The sequence below is a fragment of the Heptranchias perlo genome, chromosome 17 (genome assembly GCF_035084215.1).
Source record: "Heptranchias perlo isolate sHepPer1 chromosome 17, sHepPer1.hap1, whole genome shotgun sequence".
NCBI classification, from domain to species: domain Eukaryota; kingdom Metazoa; phylum Chordata; class Chondrichthyes; order Hexanchiformes; family Hexanchidae; genus Heptranchias; species Heptranchias perlo.
The window spans coordinates 29,522,864-29,542,057 of record NC_090341.1 but is presented as its reverse complement, the minus strand read 5'-3'; the positions used below and the strand labels follow the sequence as shown (position 1 = coordinate 29,542,057).

Here is a 19,194-nt window from a genome sequence, read left to right as displayed (position 1 = left end):
CTAATTTAGTAATACCTGGTGCAGGGCACATTTTGGAAATTGTATTCCACAGATACACAATAGATCGGGCTACCGGCCCAGATGATATTCACCCGAGGGTCCTTAAAAAGATAGGACACGAGCTATGCTATGTTCTCTCAGACTAAAGCATGCTAACATAGTGCCAATTTTTTAAAAAAGGGTAATAAGGCAGAACCGGATAACTATAGGCCTATTAGCTTGACTTCAGTCACTGGTAAGGTGCTCAATAAGGTATATTTAGAGATGCTCCATATGATCACTTAGATAGAGGAATCGTTATTAGGGACACCTAACATGACTTCCAGAAAAAGGTCATGTCTTACTACATTGTCTATCTGGACTTTCAGAAAGCCTTTGATAAGGTAACTCACAAGAGGCTTCACGACAAGATAGAATCTTGTGGAATTATTAGTAATCTGCAGCGGTGGATTGAGAATTGGCTCAGTGTCTGTATGCAGAAAGTGGTCAATGGATTTGGATCTGCTTGGAGACCGGTTACCAATGGTGTCACGCAGAGATTAGTGTTAATACATTTGCTATTTGCTATTTTCATTAATAATCTAGATGTAGGTGTTGGGGGAATGATCCGCAAGTTTGTGGACAACACCAAAGATACGCGAGAACGTTAGGATCGTAAAAGATGCTCAACTACTCCAAGCGATCTCAATGTGTTGTAGAAATGGACCAGTGTTTGGCAAATGATGCTTAACTTAGGAAGTGTAGTACTATGCACATGGGCAAGTCTAATGCTAAATGTACATACACCCTACAGGGAACAGAATTAAAGCCAATGGTAAAACAGAGATCTGGCTGTTACAGTCAATCACTCTCTAAAGGTTCATGGCCAATACCATGAGGCTATAGCCAAAGCAAACAGCATTCAAGGTTGTATTCACAGGACAATTCACTACAAAACACATCCCATTTTGTGCTCGTGCAAGACCTTGCTTAGGCCTCAGTTGGAATACGATGTCCAGTTTTGGTCTCCTCACATGATGGGGGATATAGAGTCTTTGGAAAGGGCACAGAGGAGGGCCACTAGAATAATTTCCAGTCTAAACTCCCTAAATTACCCAGCTAGGCTCAAAGAGCTGGGTCAGTATACTCTAGAAAAGCACAGATTCAGATGTGATTTGATTAGGTTTATAAAATAATGAAGGGATTAGATTGTGTTAATGTGAACCAATTATTTCAACTGAACAGGTTAGGAAGGACCAGGGGTCATGCTTATAAGTTACATAAAGGCAGGACTTAGTTGGATGTTAGAAAGTTCTTCTTTTCCCAGAGAATAGTGCACCTCTGGAAAAGGTCGCCAGCTCGCATGGCAAACACAATCACTGGAGGCCTGCTGCTTTTGCAAAAAGAGGTAAGCTGGTGTGATGCCTGCCAATTGAAAAAAAATGAGAAGCTCCCTCTTACATGATGGGGACTGTGCTCCACTGCCCCCTCTACCGACTTCTGAAAGCTGATGCTGAGGTTGAACAGGCAACCCCTGCATCCAGCGCTCTTACGGTGCAAATGGCAGAAAATACGGTAGAGTTTGTGTTTCCCTCTCTTGCATTTTATTAGCAGACACCGGCCGCAGCTCCTCAGGCTACAGTTGGCCCATGGAAAGCAGCAGGGAGGTGAGGATGCAGCACAGTGCATCGGAGTTTCTTTCTGCCTCCCAGTCTTTAATCTGCTGGAAAATCAAGCAGGGTGGAGCAAATCCTAGCATAGGAACAGCAGCTGCAGTTAGAATCATGTCTAAACCTAATGCGGTACAAACACTGAGTGTTTGCCACCTTTCTTTTTGACCAAAACAGTTAGAAGTTCCACATGTACATGTAACTATTTAAGAAGGGTACGACAGATAAACTAGGAAATTGTCGGCTTATTAGTCTAACGTCAGTTGTGGGGAAGTTACTAAAATCTATTAGGGACAGAGTGATTGAGCATTTGGACAAATATGAGCTGATCAGAGAGAGCCAGCATAGATTTATAACGGGTAAGTCATGCCTAACGAATCTAGTTGAATTTTTTGAGGAGGTAACTAAGTGGTAGATAAGGGAGTGCCTATGGATGTTATTTATAGGGACTTTCAGAAGGCATCTGACAAGGTTCCATATAAGAAGCTATTGAAAAAATTAGAGCACATGAAATTGGAGGCTTGAATAGGGAATTAGGGAGGTAGGAGACAGAGAGTAGGGATAATGGGTATGTACTCAAATTGGCAGGATGTGACTAGTGGTATCCCCCGGGGATCTGTATTGGGACCTCAGCTTTTCACTATATTTACAAATGACTTGGACGATGGAACAGAGAGCCGTACATCTAAACTTGCTGACAACACTAAATTAGGTGGCACAGTAAATAGTGTAGATGGGAGCAGAAAATTGCAAAGGGACATTGATAGATTAAGTGAGGACCTCATCTACAGTACTGCATTCAGTTCTGGGCACTGCACCTCAGGAAGGATATATTGGCCATGGAGGGGGTGCAGCGCAGATTCACCAGATGGATACCGGGGCTAAAAGGGTTAAATTATGAGGACAGGTTGCATAAACTAGGCTTGTATTCCCTTGAATATAGAAAATCTAATTGGAGTGTTTATGATGATTAAAGGATTTGATAGGGTAGAGAGAAATTATTTCCTCTTGTGGGAGAGTCCAGAACAAGGGGCATAACCTTGAAATTAGAGCTAGGTCGTTTAGGCCTGATGTCAGAAAGCACTTCTTCACAAAGGGTAGGTGAAATCTGGAGCACTCCCCCAAAAAGCTGTTGAGCCTAGGCCAATTGCTACTGATCAGCCATGATCTAATTGAATGGTAGAAAAGGCTTGAAGGGCTGAATGGCCTACTCCTGTTCCTATGCTCCACACAAGTCTGGCAGCTCCTTCTGAATTTAGCTGACAGTTCAAATCCATGATTGGAGAGTAAAAGTAAAAATAAGGTTTGCTTAGTTACAATGGAACTTCCATTATCGATCACAATGGAGGCATCCCCCCTGCTGGTGGATAATGAAATTGGCGTATAATCAAGCATGACCTTATTTTGGCCTTGCATACATACTACAGAAAAATGTTTGCAATAGGAATAAAGTCAAGTGTAAGACAAATAAATTTAATCTAATCTTTCTAGGGCTGTGCAATTTATTTACGGAAGAGATAGGAGCTTGTGAGCTGCGCTGTGTGATGTCTTATGCAGTAATTTATCTCATGAAAATTCTGGCAGAAAACCTGGAAAACACATAATTGTACTGCAGATAATTAAGATCCCGTGCACAAGTTTGTTCATAATGCAACCAGTGTATCAATTATAAAAAGAGCCACATTCTTGCAACCTTTGTTTGAACATGGCATTTTATCCATCCGGATTGCTTCAAGAAATCAAAATATATGTAATGAACTTGAAAAATTTTGGAAAAAACAATTCTTTCAATGCATATTTTAGAGGAAGGAGTGCTTGATATTTGTGTTATATATGTAAAGTTATTGAGCTACTTTACACTGTCCACATTGACTAAGGCACTTAACCAACTGAATACACTTTTCTAATTGTCCCATTTTCAACTCCCTAATGCTGAGTCATTCACATATAAACACCAGTTCCTTGCAAATCTGGTGAGTTCCTCCTTTCTTCACTGTTCTTTACAACCACAAAGGAGCACGATCATAATGGTAAGCTGAAATGCAGTTCAATGGCCTATCATTCTGCTACAGGGATACCACAAAGTTTCAAATTAGCCTTCATCCTATTACCTTCAAACAAATTTCTAAATGTGGACTAGCAGTTCATTTGTGCACTCCAAGCTTAATATTCTCAGTTGGTCATTTCACAACCCAACAGCTGGAACAATTAGAGAATACAAGCTGCAGATTTGTGCAAAATAAATCTAAAATGTTGCTATATTTGAAACACAAGCACAATATCACAAAAATAAATGCAAAACAATCTTTTCTTCCTTCACGGGCTAATGTTCAGTTTCAATGCTACAAGGTGCGCCACCTAGAGGCATAACTAAGAAAGTCAAATTCGGTGCATCTATAGCAGATAGGTTTAATCATTTGATATTCCCTCCCATGGTGTTCTGATTATTTAGGTTCCTATGTTTCCCAAGTCAACAAATGCAAATCTTATTTGTAAGTATTAAAATCCTACTAGCCTGCAAGTTAACAATTCTCCTGAATATCAAATGTAGTATATTCCACACAGTCAAATTCCCTTGGTTTACTGTTTTCTGAACTAGGTTTGAAATTTTCAACAATAAGAAAGTTATATCCACTAAGTCATAGTTTCCTTACTGCTCATTTAGGAACATCTTCTGATCCATACTGTATAGACAACAATGTCTGAGCCATCTCCAGCATTTTCCATTATAAAGAGCTTAGTAGCCAGAGATTCTGACTGTAAGCTTTTAACAATATTTCACCAAACAAATAGTACCACCATGTTAAATGCATGGCCCAGCTTTATACCAGAGAGGATGTTGACCTACAAGCCCGTGCCCAACAATTTCCTGGAGCACTTCAGATTTCTGAGGATCCACTTTGGTGTTCAACCCCCACATATCCAACTGATTCTATAGTTATTTTAAACAGTTTAAACAAAGTGTCAACTCCTGCCAAAACCATGAAAGTATTTTTTTGAAATTATACACTCCTTTTTTGGTTCAATTTCAAGGCCATGATACGACTATTCATTCGACCATATTAGTTAATATTCAAAATCAAAAGTTAAATCTATAAAAGTAATGTCCATTATAGCTTAACTTTTTAAGTATTACCCAGTACTGTTGTTTGGTCCCATATAGCTGCTTTATAATAGACAACAGAATTGTTATCTGGGATGAGGCAGTTTCTTTTAGAATGCTTGTAACATTGAATTTTGAAGAGTTCAATTATTTTGCACTGGAAGCTTCTTTAAATATTTTTACATAGTGCAGTAACACAATGGAATATATTTATAAATTCAGGAAAAGCATTCGTTGCAACATAATTTGAATAGATATAAAAACACATTTTTATATTTACCTATGCACTCTAATTGAATACAATGATTATTTAACAATATTTCTGAAATTAAATGTACACTTTTTTTGTGGGGGAAAGAGGAGAGTGATCAACAAGGAATAAATGGGATTTTTTTTTACTAGTAAATACACTGCTTAGTTACTCGTCATCTTCAAGTACAATTTTCACATTTGTAAGACCTCATCCTTTCGGATGTATTAAATTTATATTTTGAGGGAAAGAGAGAAAAAGAACTTGCATTTGTATTGCACATTTCACACCCTTAAAATGTCCCAAACCATTTCATAGCCAATGAATTACTTTTGAAGTGTAGTCACTTTTGTTATGCAAGAAACTGCATTCATCCATAACAGTTATAGTAAGTGCAGAAGTGTCCATTTTGATATGCAGGAGTAAAAGGCAGGCTGATGTACAGGAATAAAATGACCAACCCTAAATAAGATTTTTTATTTCCAGTGCAGAGCAATCCAGTTTAGGCATGTTTAATAGTGAACAACTCTACGAACACCCATCATCAGGTCTTTTGGTTCATAAGTTAATCCAATTGCCTTTTTGCAAAGTCTTGTCACTCCCCGCCCCCTCTATTTTCAGACCAACTATTCCATTTAAGTCCAGACTGTAGTACCAAAACTAACAAATTTAGACTTTTATGAACATTTCACTAATTAGAAAAAAGTGGTAAAAACACTCTAGGACTGACTTTCCTGAAATATTATCAATTACATAAAGCATAATATTTTATATAAAATCTGTTTTGGGAATATTGGTAGTTTAGATGCATACCATTTTGTGTAGGACAAGTTAAAAGTACTTGAAGAGCATGAGATTTAAAATAGCCAGACTATAGTGAAGAAAAGCATTCTCAGCTTTTCAAAAATAACTACAGATACAATAGGATAGCATATCTCAGTGAAATGAAACCTCAGAGGCATTCAGCACTATTTTAAGCAGTGCTAAATTCCAAAATGCAGAAAAACACCATTCGTTTAAGCATGGCAAGCAGACTTACAATGTTGAATGTGCTTTTCCAGCACAAGTTATATTTTTCTTTTTACTTTATGGAGGTGCAGTAGCTCCATACAATTCAGCTTCAGCCTGTTTCTACCCTAGCAAATCAGAGGTTTGTAGATTGTGGAGATGTTCAAGGAAAGTTTGTAAATACAGGTTTTCTTCATTAGTTTTGACCTAAACGGTAATAAATCTCAAGCCAGGAGCGAATGTGTTTTGTGGTTACATAGAATATGTTGTGCTGCTTTTAAATTGGTCAGAATTTTCATTTAGTTAGGTAAGGTCTTACTTGATATCGAAGTTAATTACATATGCTTCTATTTTAAGATTTAGAAGTTCAAGAAGTTGTAGCTGAACTTCCAAACAAACAGAAAGGCATAAGAAATGACCATGTCTGTCATCGCACCATAAAGGCAGTCATTGTTATTCACTGCAAAGCTTACTTCAACTAGTTTAAGAAAGATCCGTTACTATAAATCATGGGTTGTTGGCTATCATGGAGTGGCCAAACCTATTAATTCAGAGTCTTTGTTTTTTTTTAAAAAGTTGAAATGTCACCAAGGAAAGATCACACATTGATTATAAATCAGTAACTTTATTTCAGATTGGAATGATGAACTATGCTCACTAGTCAGTTGAATGATATGTCTTCAGATACCTACGTATAAAATCATTGAAATAAAGCTATCTAATCACTCATTAGCAGAATAATGAATGGACAGTGTATGAAGTAAGCCACATTTTCAGATCGCCATACACAATTAAAACTCAGACACCATTACACTTGTGAACCTGTAATTTTTGGCAGGTTCAACATTCAGACTGCTAGGACAAGTCGGGAGGGGAGGGGGGATTGTAATAATGAGATTCTATTGCACAGTGTTAAGTCTGGTATACTAAATGCTATGCTGCATGCAATGTTATATGTAAAAGAATGGGGCTGCCCCGAAAGAGACAGCTTTATAAAATATTTAGGATCAGAAATACCACATACAGGAGTTAATCACCACAATTAGCCTCCAAGTTTAAGCCACCCACTTTAATATCAGACAACCCTTTCAAATTTTAACTTACAGCTATAAGTACAAGACCATTTGTCACCAGTTAGTTTTTGTTTTATGCCCAGTCTTAAACTCTACTTCTTTCCTGTGTGTGGGTTGCAGCCAGCCAGTAACTTATAAAAATTTTAACGCCAACAGAAAATACCGAGTATCTTGAGTTACCAGGATTTAAACGTCAACAAGTGCAATCATCAACAGCATCTTTATTTTCTCCAGTGTGGATCAGATTGCTCTTTCTCAGCTAGAATAAACTGACTGTCTGACAAAGGGCTTGAACGCATCCTATCTAAAAAGAACGGCATCCCTTTGAACAGAAGCATAAGCAGCTGTCACAGAATTCAGTTACATCCCAGTTTGCTTCCGACATACCAATACAGTCTTCCTGGCACAATGTCCTCTTCATTGAACGCCTCTGATGACTGCAAACGCCCGAGGACGGAGAACTTCAAAGCAATTCCTCTGTGTCTGTATTATGTCTCCCAGCAGAACCGCTGACCACATTTTTATAATAAGCCCACTTTCACGAATCGTACTAACTGAATGCCAACAAACAAGATTACCAGCAAGTTAGTAAATTCATGCTGTGAAGAATAATGTAGCCCACAAATTGCATCTTTTGTCCCATAACTTGGTCCCTCGTGGGTCTGGACATCTTGAAAAACAACAGAACTAATGAAAACCTCAAATGTCTGACTGCGTTTCTCTTCTATTTGAAGTCACTTCAAATGATTATGCTGTACATGTTCGTATCTTATGTTTGTTCCAGCATATTTCTGCTAATAATGTAATATTTTTCAGGTACGGAAATCTTTAAAATGGACAGTCTGGATCCGTTATTTTTAAGCCGGTTACAAGTACTGCAGTTCTGTAACAATTAAGACATTGCTACATGTAAGCCAGAATGTGGACGAAAAAAAATATTTCATATGAGTATTGCATCGCTAGTGATCATATCAGACATTGGTTTCGGGACAAAAGTGAAAGGCTGCGGCTGCTGGAAATCTGAAGTAAAATGCTGGAAACGCTCAGCAGGTCAGGCAGCATCAACCATTAGTTTTGGGACTCGGTAGCTATTTGATATGGGGATCTGTGCAATAGTTCAGAGAATGTCGATCGCTGGAAGCGGGAGAAATAGAAAATACTAAATCAAGAAATCGACATAAAATTTGAAATATGCTCCCGCTTTTATCATCTACAGACGCACAGAAAATGGGGAACGGCAACAGAGGAATGCAAAGGTATACAAAGAAACGCTTAACAAAGCCTTCGTGTTAGTTAATGCAACATCGTAGGGAAAAAGAAACGTGGATTTCCGAGCTCACAGTATTGCCCTACAAGCTGTGTGATGTGGGCGCTGCTCTTTCCTCGGAACATCAATCTTCCATTAAGGATGGAGACGATTCTCCAATCGCCTCTTACGTCCTTTTCAATACCTTTTGGTGATATATTGCTCACTACAATTACACCTGACAAATCCAAGTAAATGTGTTGGACTGGCAATTTACCAGACAGAATATATTCCGTGCCTGGGCTCAACCAAAAGCCAGGAACCTCCACGGTTGTGGCTTTTCATACTTACAAACTTTATTTTGACAGCGTTACGGACTGCGGCACCAAAAGCGCAGCTAAATCCAATTCACTGCCTATCCCCGTACATTCCTATCGCTTTGGAAGGAATACTGTACTAACAAATCGGCATCACGAATTGCGTATCGGATCTGCACATCTTTATTACAAGAGAAAAAGTAGAAATCGTAAACAAAAATAAATGTCCCTGCACAACACACAAAGACGATCTTCAATAAGATGAATCGTTCCTTCTCCTGGAAATGTACAGAAGGCGATTCTGAAAAAAAATCTCAAGAATTTCCCACGATAGAAATTATACCCTCTTGGCTCGCTTAGAAAGAATGTGTTACTCTCGTCCCTCCTTATTTTGCAAGTATACCCCTTTGCATTTACAAACGGTTGTCTTTTGACGATGTGACTGCCATATGATGGTCTTAAGTCAACAAACACAATCCGCTGCCAAACAATCGACCCCACCGTACTTTACTTCAAACACGCGGCTCAAGTTAAGCCAAGGTTCATCGGCATCAATCAATCACAACTCACAATACTGTCAAATCAAGCCTACATCAGACCTTGTTCTCTTAATGCGCCTGGTTGCCAGCCTCCTTAATGTAATTAAAGTGCAATACAGCACGTCGGCCCCAGGGTTCAGCCAGTTTCCCCTGGCTCCCCGAGTCAAGGCTCAATCATGACACAACCGAAGGCTACGGCATGTTTTCCATTTTTGTTTTTAAAAAAGGGGTTCTAAAATCATAGTCGGGAAAATAACAATTAAGTCAAATTTTATTAAATAATAAAGGGTGCATAGAAATTAGAAATCCAAGTTCGGTTTTGTTTAAACGACTGACCGGCCATATATAACCATTGGACTTCTCAGAAATTTTAGGACTGTGGGAATCTGACCGTACACTCAAGGTCAGCCAAGAGTGAATGAGCAATCAATGGAAAGACTTATTTTGTACCAAGACCGACTCGGATGCCCAGAGTCCCCACCGCCTCTTGTTAATCTTTTCGCCTTTTAAGACGCAGGCGAATAAATGTAAAAGCGAATCACACTGTTATGAAGGAGGTTCGCGAGTATTTCCACTTTACCCTGTTCTGAATTCCGCTTACGCTGGCACTGCACCAAAAGGTTTAACCGTTTTCCACAGTAAGAAATTGCATCGACATCAATAGAAACACAATGCAAAATAAATCTCAGCATCTGAATTTATCCTTGCAACATCTTGGGCTCAGGGCGCAGTTAGAACCAGACGGAACCAGCGATCCCGCCGTGTGCCAAATCAGCACCCTTCCGCTCCAGACACAGATGGTTTTCTTCAACATTTTTAATTTACAAATATTACGTAAGCTGAAATAGATACAAGACATTTTTCGTTAGTTTGCAAACTTACTGGGTAGAGAAGCGGCGAAAAAAACCCTGCAGACTGTGTAGCAGAAGAAAAGCACAAAACCCCGTTCCAGTAGCCTCTGCATGACAAATGCACATCCAAACACAACTTGTTGAATAGTTTTACTGTCAGGGAAAAAAAAAGGGAGGCGTGGGGTTATTGGGGGGGGGGGGGGGGGGCGGAAGTCCACGATTTCACTAGAGGGCCTGAACAGGGTAGCTTAGCTTGGCTGGCAAGGAGATTTTTCTTCTACCGAAAAGTGAAACTGCAATACAAGCCGAGTAAATGCTGACGACGTGAAGGAACCATTTAATCCCAGAGCACATTAGCGCCTGCCTGCCTGCCTGCGCGAGAGCGGAATCAGTCCATCGTTAGCGGAGCAGCGCGCAGGGGATCGCGGAGGACTCGGCTCAAGCTGGAAGCTTTCCATTCTTCGAAACAGGAAGTGCCATGTGCGCCTCGGGGCACTTTAAAAGACAGCGAATCGGACACTCGTGCATGCGCGCACCAACAGAGCTGGAATGGGGAAAATCGCGCGTCCCCGGCGCTCGCTCCGAAGCGTGCGCGCTCGCTCGCGCGACCTCCTCTCCTCCCCCTCCCCTCCCCCCCCCGCGCGAGCGCGTGAACGCCAAAGTCGCATTCCCAGCAAATTGGGTAATCGTGATTGACAGCGGGTGTTAGCCAGTCACACAGTTAACCGTTGCCCTTGGTTTCCAGGTCACGGCCAATCAGTACACCGGTGGGCGGGGTTTCGCCGGCTGGCTCGATAGCGCCAAGCCCGCTGGGAGTTGTAGTATTTTCCCTGTGAAGCATTTCCCTGGCCGCGAACGGAAGTGGATCCGTTTGGAGAACTACTAGTTCCAGCGTGCAGCGCGGCAGTTTTCCCCCCTGGGCTTCGCAGTTACTGGCTCTGACAGCGGCGGTAAGTCTGTCATTTTAGTGTGGCTGCTTCTCCAGGCGGAAGGGGGACGGTGTGTTAATGGTAGAGCTAGTGATGATGAACCCTTTATGTCGTGTTTGAAACTCCAGAACTATATTATCGATGAGAACAGTAAACGCCTTTTCGGTGGTTTCTCTAAATGGGATCGACGTGGGGGCAGGAGGACTCTGAGAACTGAACTCCGGGTTGCAAGGTCTGCCTGCCACCCCGACACCTTGTATTTCATGGCAGATGCTGTAAAACACTACTGTATGAATACAAAGTTGTGTAGGCGCTTGCAATGCTTCAAGCCCATGTGTTCTCCGGACCTGTGATAATTTTGTACAAATCAAAGAATCATAGAAAGGTTACAACACGGAAGGAGGCCATTCGGCCCATCGAGTCCATGCCGGCTCTATGCAAGAGCAATCCAGCTGGTCCCTTTCCCCCGTAGCCCTGCATTTTTTTTCCTTCTCAAGTACTTATCCAGGTCCCTTTTGAAGGCCATGATTGAATCTGCCTCCACCACCCCCTCAGGCAGTGCATTCCAGATTATAACCACTCACTGTATAAAAAAGTTTTTCCTCATGTCACCTTTCTTTTGCCAATCACCTTAAATCTATGCCCTCTGGTTTTTGACCCTTCCGCCAATGGGAACTGTTTCTCTCTATCTACTCTATCATGATTTTGAATACCTCCATCAAATCTCCTCGCAACTTTCTCTGTTCCAAGAAGAACAACCTCAGCTTCTCCAGTCTATCCATGTAATTAAAGTCCCTCATCCCTGGAATCATTCGAGTAAGTCTCTTCTGCACCTTCTCTAAGGCCTTCACATCATTCCTGAAGTGCGGTGCCCAGAACCAGACACAATCCTCCAACTGTGGCCGAACCAGTGTTTAATAAAGGTTCATCATGACTGCCTTAGTTTTATACTCTCTGCCTCTATAAAGCCCAGGATCCCGTATGCTTTTTTAGCCACGTTCTCAACCTGCCCTGCGCCTTCAACAATTTATGTACATATATCCCCAGATCTCTCTGTTCCTATAGAACCATAGAAAAAATACAGCACAGAAGGGAGCCATTCAGCCCATCATGTCCTCGCCAGCTCGAAGAACAACCAGGTGCCCATTCTAATCCCACCTTCCAGTACCCGGTCCGTAGCCCTGCAGCTTACAGCACTTTAGGTCCAGGTCCAGGTACTTTTTAAAAGAGTTGAGGGTCCTTGCCTCCACCACCCTCTGGGTAAAAACGTTTTTCCACATGTCCCCTCTAATCCTTCCGCCAATCAGCTTAAATCTATGTCCTCTAGTTCTTGAATTCTCCGCAAGGGGAAACGAGTACTTCCTGTCTATTCTATCCAGGCCCCTCATAATTTTGTACACCTCAATCAAGTCTCCCCTTAGTCTCCTCTGCTCCAAGGAAAACAACCCCAGCCTATCCAATCTCTCCTCGTAGCTGCAATTTTCAAACCCTGGCAACATTCTCGTAAATCTTCTCTGCACTCTCTCCAGAGCAATTGCGTCCTTCCTGTAATGTGCTGACCAGAACTGCGCACAATACTCCAGCTGTGGCCTTACCACCATTTTATACAGTTCCATCATTACATCCCTGCTTTTGTATTCTATACCTCGGCTAATAACGGAGAGCATTCCGTATGCCTTCTTCACAACCTTATCTGCCTGTACTGCCACCTTCAGGGACCTGTGCACATGCATGCCAAGGTCTCTCACTTCCTCTACCCCTCTCAATATATTTCCGTTTACTGCGTATTCCTTTTTACTGTTTGCCCTCCCTAATGCATTACCTCACGCTTCTTCGGGTTGAACTCCATTTGCCACTTCTCCGCCCACTCCACCAACCCATTGATATCATCTTGGAGTCTACAGCTATTCTCTTCACTATCAACTACACGGCCAATTTTTGTGTCGTCTGCAAATTTGCCAATCATGCCCCCTACATTCAAGTCCAAATCATTAATATGTACCACAAACAGCAAGGGACCCAACACTGAGCCCTGTGGCACACCACTGGAAACGGATTTCCATTCGCAAAGACATCCATCGACTTTTACCCTTTGTTTCCTGTTACTGAGCCAATTTTTGGATCCAATTTGCCACATTTCCCTGTATCCCATGGGCTTTTACCTTTCTGACCAGTCTGTCATGTGGGACCTTGTCAAATGCCTTACTAAAATCCATGTAAACAACATCCACTGCACTGCCATCATCAATCCTCCTTGTCACTTCCTCAAAGAATTCAATCAGATTTGTAAGGCATGACCTTCCTTGAACAAATCCATGCTGACTATCCCTGATTAAACCATGCCTTTCCAAGTGATAGTTTTATCCTATCTCTCAGTATTGATTCTAATAGTTTGCCCACCACCAAGGTAAGACTGACCGGCCTATAATTGTTCGGCCTTTCCCTCGTACCCTTTTTAAACAATGGTACTACGTTTGCAATCTTCCAGTCCTCTGGTACCTCCCCTGTATCTAGTGAGGATTGGAAAATGATCCTCAGAGCGTCCGCTATTTCCTCCCTGGCTTCTTTCAATAGCCTAGGAAACAATCCATCCGTCCCTGGTGACTTACCAACTTTCAAGGATTCCAGTCCCTCTAGTACTTCCTCTCTCGTTATGTTTACCTTATCCAATATTTCACACCTCTCCTCTTTAACAACTACGTCCGGATCATCCCTATTCTTTGTGAATACGGAGACAAAATATTCATTGAAAACCCTACCCACATCCTCTGTTTCTACACACAAGTTACCCTTATAGGTCCCACCTTTTCCTTAGCTATTCTCTTGTTCTTAATGTACTGATAAAACATCTTTGGGTTTTCTTTAATCTTACCAGCTAATATTTTTCTCATGCCCTCTCTTTGCTTTCCTTATTTCCTTTTTTACGTCATCTCTGTACTTTCTATACTCCTCCATGCTTTCTGCAGTATTTAGTTTTCTGTGACAATCATAAGTTTTCTTTTTCTGCTTTATCTTGCCCCGTATACTTGTAGACAACCAGGGGGCTCTAAATTTGGCAGTGCCACCCTTTTTCTTTGAGAGGACGTGTTTGCATTGTACCCGTAGAATTTCACTTTTTAGTGCCAGTGATTTCTCCTCAAGTAGTTGTGTCCAGTCCACTTCTGCCAAATCACCTCTTAGTTATGTAAAATTTGCCTTCCCCCAATTTAAAACGTTAACGCCTGATTTAACTCTGTCCTTTTCCATAATATTGCCAAAACTAACTGAATTGTGGTCACTATCCCCAATATGGTCGCCCACTGTCACTTCACCCACTTGCCCATTTTCATTTCCCAGGACTAAATCTAGAATTGCATCCCCTCTTGGGCTTATCACATACTGGCTAAACTTCCTTTAGCCCTTTCAGAGTTGTGCCCTCTAGTTTATATTGCCTCGCCTCATTTTTCCTGCTGAAATGCATCTTCTCGCATTTTTTTGCGTTAAATTTCATCTGCCACGTGTCCGCCTATGCTAACAACCTGTCTGTATCCTCTTGAAGTCTATCACTATCCTCTTCACTGTTCACTACCCTTCCAAGTTTTGTGTCATCTGCAAATTTTGAAATTGTGCCCTGTACAAGAAAAGCAGAGGTCCCAGCATCGACCCCTGGGGAACACCACTGTACACCTCCCTCCAATCCGAAAAACAACCGTTCACCACGACTCTCTGTTTCCTGTTACTTAGTCAATTCTGTAACTATGTTGCTACTGCCCCGTTTACTCCATGGGCTGCAATCTTGATGACAAGCCTACTATGTGGCACTTTATCAAACACTTTTGGAAGTCCATATACACCACATCAAAGGGGTTGCCCTCATCTACCCTCTCTGTTACCTCATCAAAAAACTCTTATCAGGTCAGTTAAACACGATGTGCCTTTAACAAATCCGTGCTGGCTTTCGCTAATCAATCCACACTCGTCCTAGTGACTGTTAATTCTGTCCCGGATTATCGTTTCCAAAAGTTTTCCCACCACCGAGGTTAAACTGACTGGCCTATTGTTGCTGGGTTTATCCTTGCACCCTTTTTTTGAACATGGGTGTAACAGTCCTCTGGCATCACCCCCATATCTATGGATGTTTGGAAGATTATGGCCAGTACCTCCGCAATTTCCACCCTTACCTCCCTCAGCAACCTAGGATGCATCACATCCAGACTGGGTGACTTATCTACTTTTAGTACAGCTAGCTTTTCTAGTACCTCTTCTTTATCAATTTTTAGCCCATCCAGTATCTCAACTATTTCTTCCTTTACTGAGACTCTGGTAAAGACAGATGCAAAGTACTCATTTAATACCTCGGTCATGCCCTCTGCCTCCATGAGTTGATCTCCTTTATGGTCCCAAATCGGCCCCACCCCTCCTCTTACTACCTGTTTACTGTTTACATGCCTGTAGAAGACTTTTGGATTCCCTTTTATGTTGGCCGCCAGTCTATTCTCATACTCTCTCTTTGCCCCTCTTATTTCCTTTTTTCACTTCCCCTCTGAACTTTCTATATTCTGCCTGGTTCTCACTTGTGTTATCAACCTGACATCTGTCATAGGCCCCTTTTTTTCTGCTTCATCTTACTCTCTATCTCTTTTGTCATACAGGGAGCTCTGGCTTTATTTGCCCTACCTTTCTCCCTCGTGGGAAGGTACTTAGACCGTACCCGAACCATATCCTCTTTGAAGGCCGTCCACTGCTCAGTTATAGTTTTGCCTGCCAATCTTTGATTCCGATTTACCCGGGCCAGATCTGTTCTCATCCCACTGAAATTGGCCCTCCTCCAATGAGTATTTTTACTTCAGAGTGGTCCATGTCCTTTTCTGTAGCTATTCTAAACCTTATGATACTATGATCGCTGCTCCCTAAATGCTCCCTCATTGTCACTTGCTCCACTTGGCCCGCCTCATTCCCTAGAATCATGTCCAGCAATGCCTCCTTCCTCGTTGGGCCAGAAACGTACTGGTCAGGAAAGTTATCCTGAACACATTTCAAAAATTCCTCCCCATCTTTGTCCCTTATTATTATTGTTATCCCAGTCTATATTAGGATAGTTGAAGTCCTCAGTTATCACTGCTCTATCGCTTTTGCACCTCTCTAATTTCCCTGCAGTTTTGCTCCTTTATATCCTTCCCACTAGTTGGTGGCCTATAGAATACACCCAGGAGTGTAATGGCACCTCTTTTATTTCTTAACTCTAACCAAATAGATTCTGTCCTTGACCCCTCCAGGACATCTTCTCTCTCTAGCACTGCAATATTCTCCTTAATCAATACTGCCACCTCCTCCTTTCTTTCCTTCCCTATCTTTCCAGAACACCATGTATCCAGGAATATTTAGTACACAATCCTGCCCTTTTTTGAGCCAGGTCTCCCTCCGTTATCGCCATGACATCGTATTTCCATGTGGCTATTTGCAGGTACGACCCTCACACGTAAAGCGAGCTGCATTGTCGGCTGCCTCTCTTTTTAGTTTTATTTTAAATAACGAGTGCTGTACAGATGAAGTAGCTAAAAAAAAAAGCGTTTGGTTTGAAAACAGGCGAGTCATATCTTTTAGTTTAAAGCTTCTTTTGCGAATCAGTTGGACAATTTCACACTCAAGGTAGTTGGTGTTGAAACTTACATCTATGTCACTAGTTGGGCATATCACAACCTACCACTTCCACAGTCGTTTTATGATCAATATAACCACCAGTGCAAATGTATTTACATCAAAGTCTAACTGACATGTAAAGACTTCAGTTTGAACTGACACCGAAATATAAGAATGTTGGTAAATCCAGAACAACACTTAATTTGCATTTATATTGCCAATAAGACTAAAGACAGTATGCTAAACTAGTATCACACGACTTGAAGCAGTGTGGATTTAACACAAGTAATCGAAATTAATACACGTAAAACGGATTGTAAAGCAGAGTCGTGGAAGTTTTTGCTGCCTCACGCAAATGCAAGTTATAAGAATGATTCTTCTCGAAAGGAAAGTTGCCAATCTCAAAAGTTCACAGTGAAGATATTGAATACTGTTCTTAACACTTTTTGCATTTATATAGTGCTCATGCCAGATCTGTCACTTTCATCCTCATTTTTAATGTCTGGATGTTAAGTTGGTGATTTTTAAAAGATCCTTTCTTTTTGATAGTTAAGTAAACTAAAAGATGAATATAGATTCATTATTTATTCTGAGCAAAATTCCCTTTCTGAGAAGTTTCCTTTTTTCAGCATAAAACTGATTACTTGCATGGAGAAATGAAAAGGCTGTCCAGTGTAGAGGTTGGATTTGAAGTTCTTTCTGGTCCTAGCAGTCAAGACTAAGTGCCGTCTCTAATGTGAGGCTAGTTAATAATACCAGATGCAAAGTCAGAGTTAATGCAGATGCAGTTCAAAATGGCCATGTGAAATTAAGAAAGGGCGAAAGGAGAGAAGAAAAGGAAGAAATATTAGTTTGACCAGTTACAGATGGAATGTTAGGCTATCATGCTGGAATCTGAGTTTTGATTTCCTCTCCAAGTCCATCTCCCCATCTAGCACCCCCAATCTCCAACTTCCTCTGCTCTCCCATCCCTTTTGTCTCCCTTTTTTTCCCTTCTCCCCACCCTCCTCTCTCCTCCCCTCCTTTCCCTCCCGAGAGCAGGGAGGGTGAGAAGAGAGATCTTAGGCTTTGGTAGCACTGCGAATGATCCGAGGATTTGGCAGAACTGTGGGTGGGATCCTGGAGCTTGTCACGATTGCAGTGATGCAGTTGGCGTTTGGGTCACATGGGTGGTCCTTTGATTAGGCAGCCCTGTGGAGGGGAACCTGGGGTTTGGCAGAACTGCAGAAGATGAATCTGAAGTTTGGCACAACTAGGGCCTGAATGTGACGTTTGGCTTCCAGGTGTCTGGGAGCATATGATCTCTCTAAACATCGAATTTGGTGTTTTGTGATTGGCTCCTGGATGTGTATCATTTTCTGCCTTTCTCTCTCATGCAGATACATGAATGTGCAAGCATTCTAATTACTATCAACAAAATACAGGTGTTGATTACAGCTTTCAAAATTCAATTTATTTGCATTTTATTTTTTTTTAAATGAGGAAAGACACTGAGTGTGTGTCTCTCTCGCCCTCTCTCTGTGTCTGACAACTGTTGGAAAATATCAACATTCTAATTTAGTGTCAACATAACACAGGTGATAATCAGGTGAGATAATTGGACACTGTTTGGTTCAAAATTCAATTTTTTTGAAAATGAAATCAATTACAATCAAGAAAAAACATTGTCTCTGAGCTTAATGCACTTTCTGAAGTTTATTGAACACAAAACAAAAGCTACAACAGGTGTCTAATCAATAGTTTGTCTTTTTTACGTGCACCCATGCAGCTGTATAAAAAACACACTGCTTTTGTGCTTTTTAAACGCTCAATATAAATTGTACCTGAATAAAGATTTTGAAATTTTGTCCTCCAGCTTTTCTTCAAATAATCTTGAAAATTTTGAAAAACTTCTGAGCAGAAACTATGAGAATATTCCATCAGTAAAGCTGAATAGTACAGATGCGCCCTGGGCAATGAGGCACATTGCACATGCTCAGACTGCACGATCCAAATTCAGCTCACAGGGTTAACAGTTCTGGGCAGGCTTTTGGGAGAGGCTATGGACTTCAAGTCAAAGCTTTAACAAAGGTATTAAAAGACACAGAATACAATTTAGTGAATAAATGTCATCATGTTATTGTGAAATTGATTTTTTTTTGTTTAAATTCTTTTTCGGACATTAAAAATGTAATTACTCCGAATGAAATTATGGGATCCCTGTGAGCAGATTGTGCTATCACAAGGTTATATCCCCTAACTTAAAAAAATAGCAGATATTGTGCGTAACACAGGCTGTGACAATGACCTATGACCACCTTTAACATTGAAAATACCTATCACAGTGCCATCTACTGAAGTATCGGGTATTTAGGGGAATTTTCAATGAAAAGTGTGCCCCAAGTACAAAATTGAATATATAATACATAAATGTAGATTCAAATTGAGAGTTTACGTGTGTTTTTCTATTGCACCTGGACCTTGCGAAATCCAGTAAAACTGGATGGCCCTATTTCGCAGCTGCCCTGCTGTGATACCAAAGGTGCTGAATCCCCCAGATCCCCTATGAAGTGCATCAGTCACCTGACAAGTGCATACCTACACTGCACCTTAGTTCATATTACATGGATT

At 41.2% G+C, this 19,194-nt stretch overlaps 2 protein-coding genes across 6 annotated transcripts in view; one reads left to right on the top strand and one right to left on the bottom strand.

Annotated features, from left to right (window-relative positions):
- The window catches only part of LOC137334222 (receptor-type tyrosine-protein phosphatase gamma-like), a 549,824-nt gene extending 539,184 nt beyond the window's left edge, over positions 1 to 10,640 (bottom strand). For both annotated transcript variants that reach the window (XM_067998832.1, XM_067998831.1), the window contains exon 1: positions 10,068 to 10,640. In XM_067998832.1, the coding sequence (XP_067854933.1) occupies positions 10,068 to 10,149 (82 nt within the window). In that variant the 5' untranslated portion in view covers positions 10,150 to 10,640. The remainder of the gene's footprint in view (positions 1 to 10,067) is intronic.
- A 257-nt stretch (positions 10,641 to 10,897) lies between these two features.
- Positions 10,898 to 19,194, top strand: part of fhit (fragile histidine triad diadenosine triphosphatase) — an 838,012-nt gene continuing 829,715 nt past the window's right edge. For 2 of the 4 annotated variants that reach the window (XM_067998828.1, XM_067998827.1), the window contains exon 1: positions 10,899 to 10,986. The gene's annotated coding sequence lies outside the window, so the exon portion shown is untranslated. Of the gene's footprint in view, positions 10,987 to 19,194 lie in introns of all 4 variants that reach the window. The other 2 variants (XM_067998830.1, XM_067998826.1) reach the window with 2 other exon arrangements.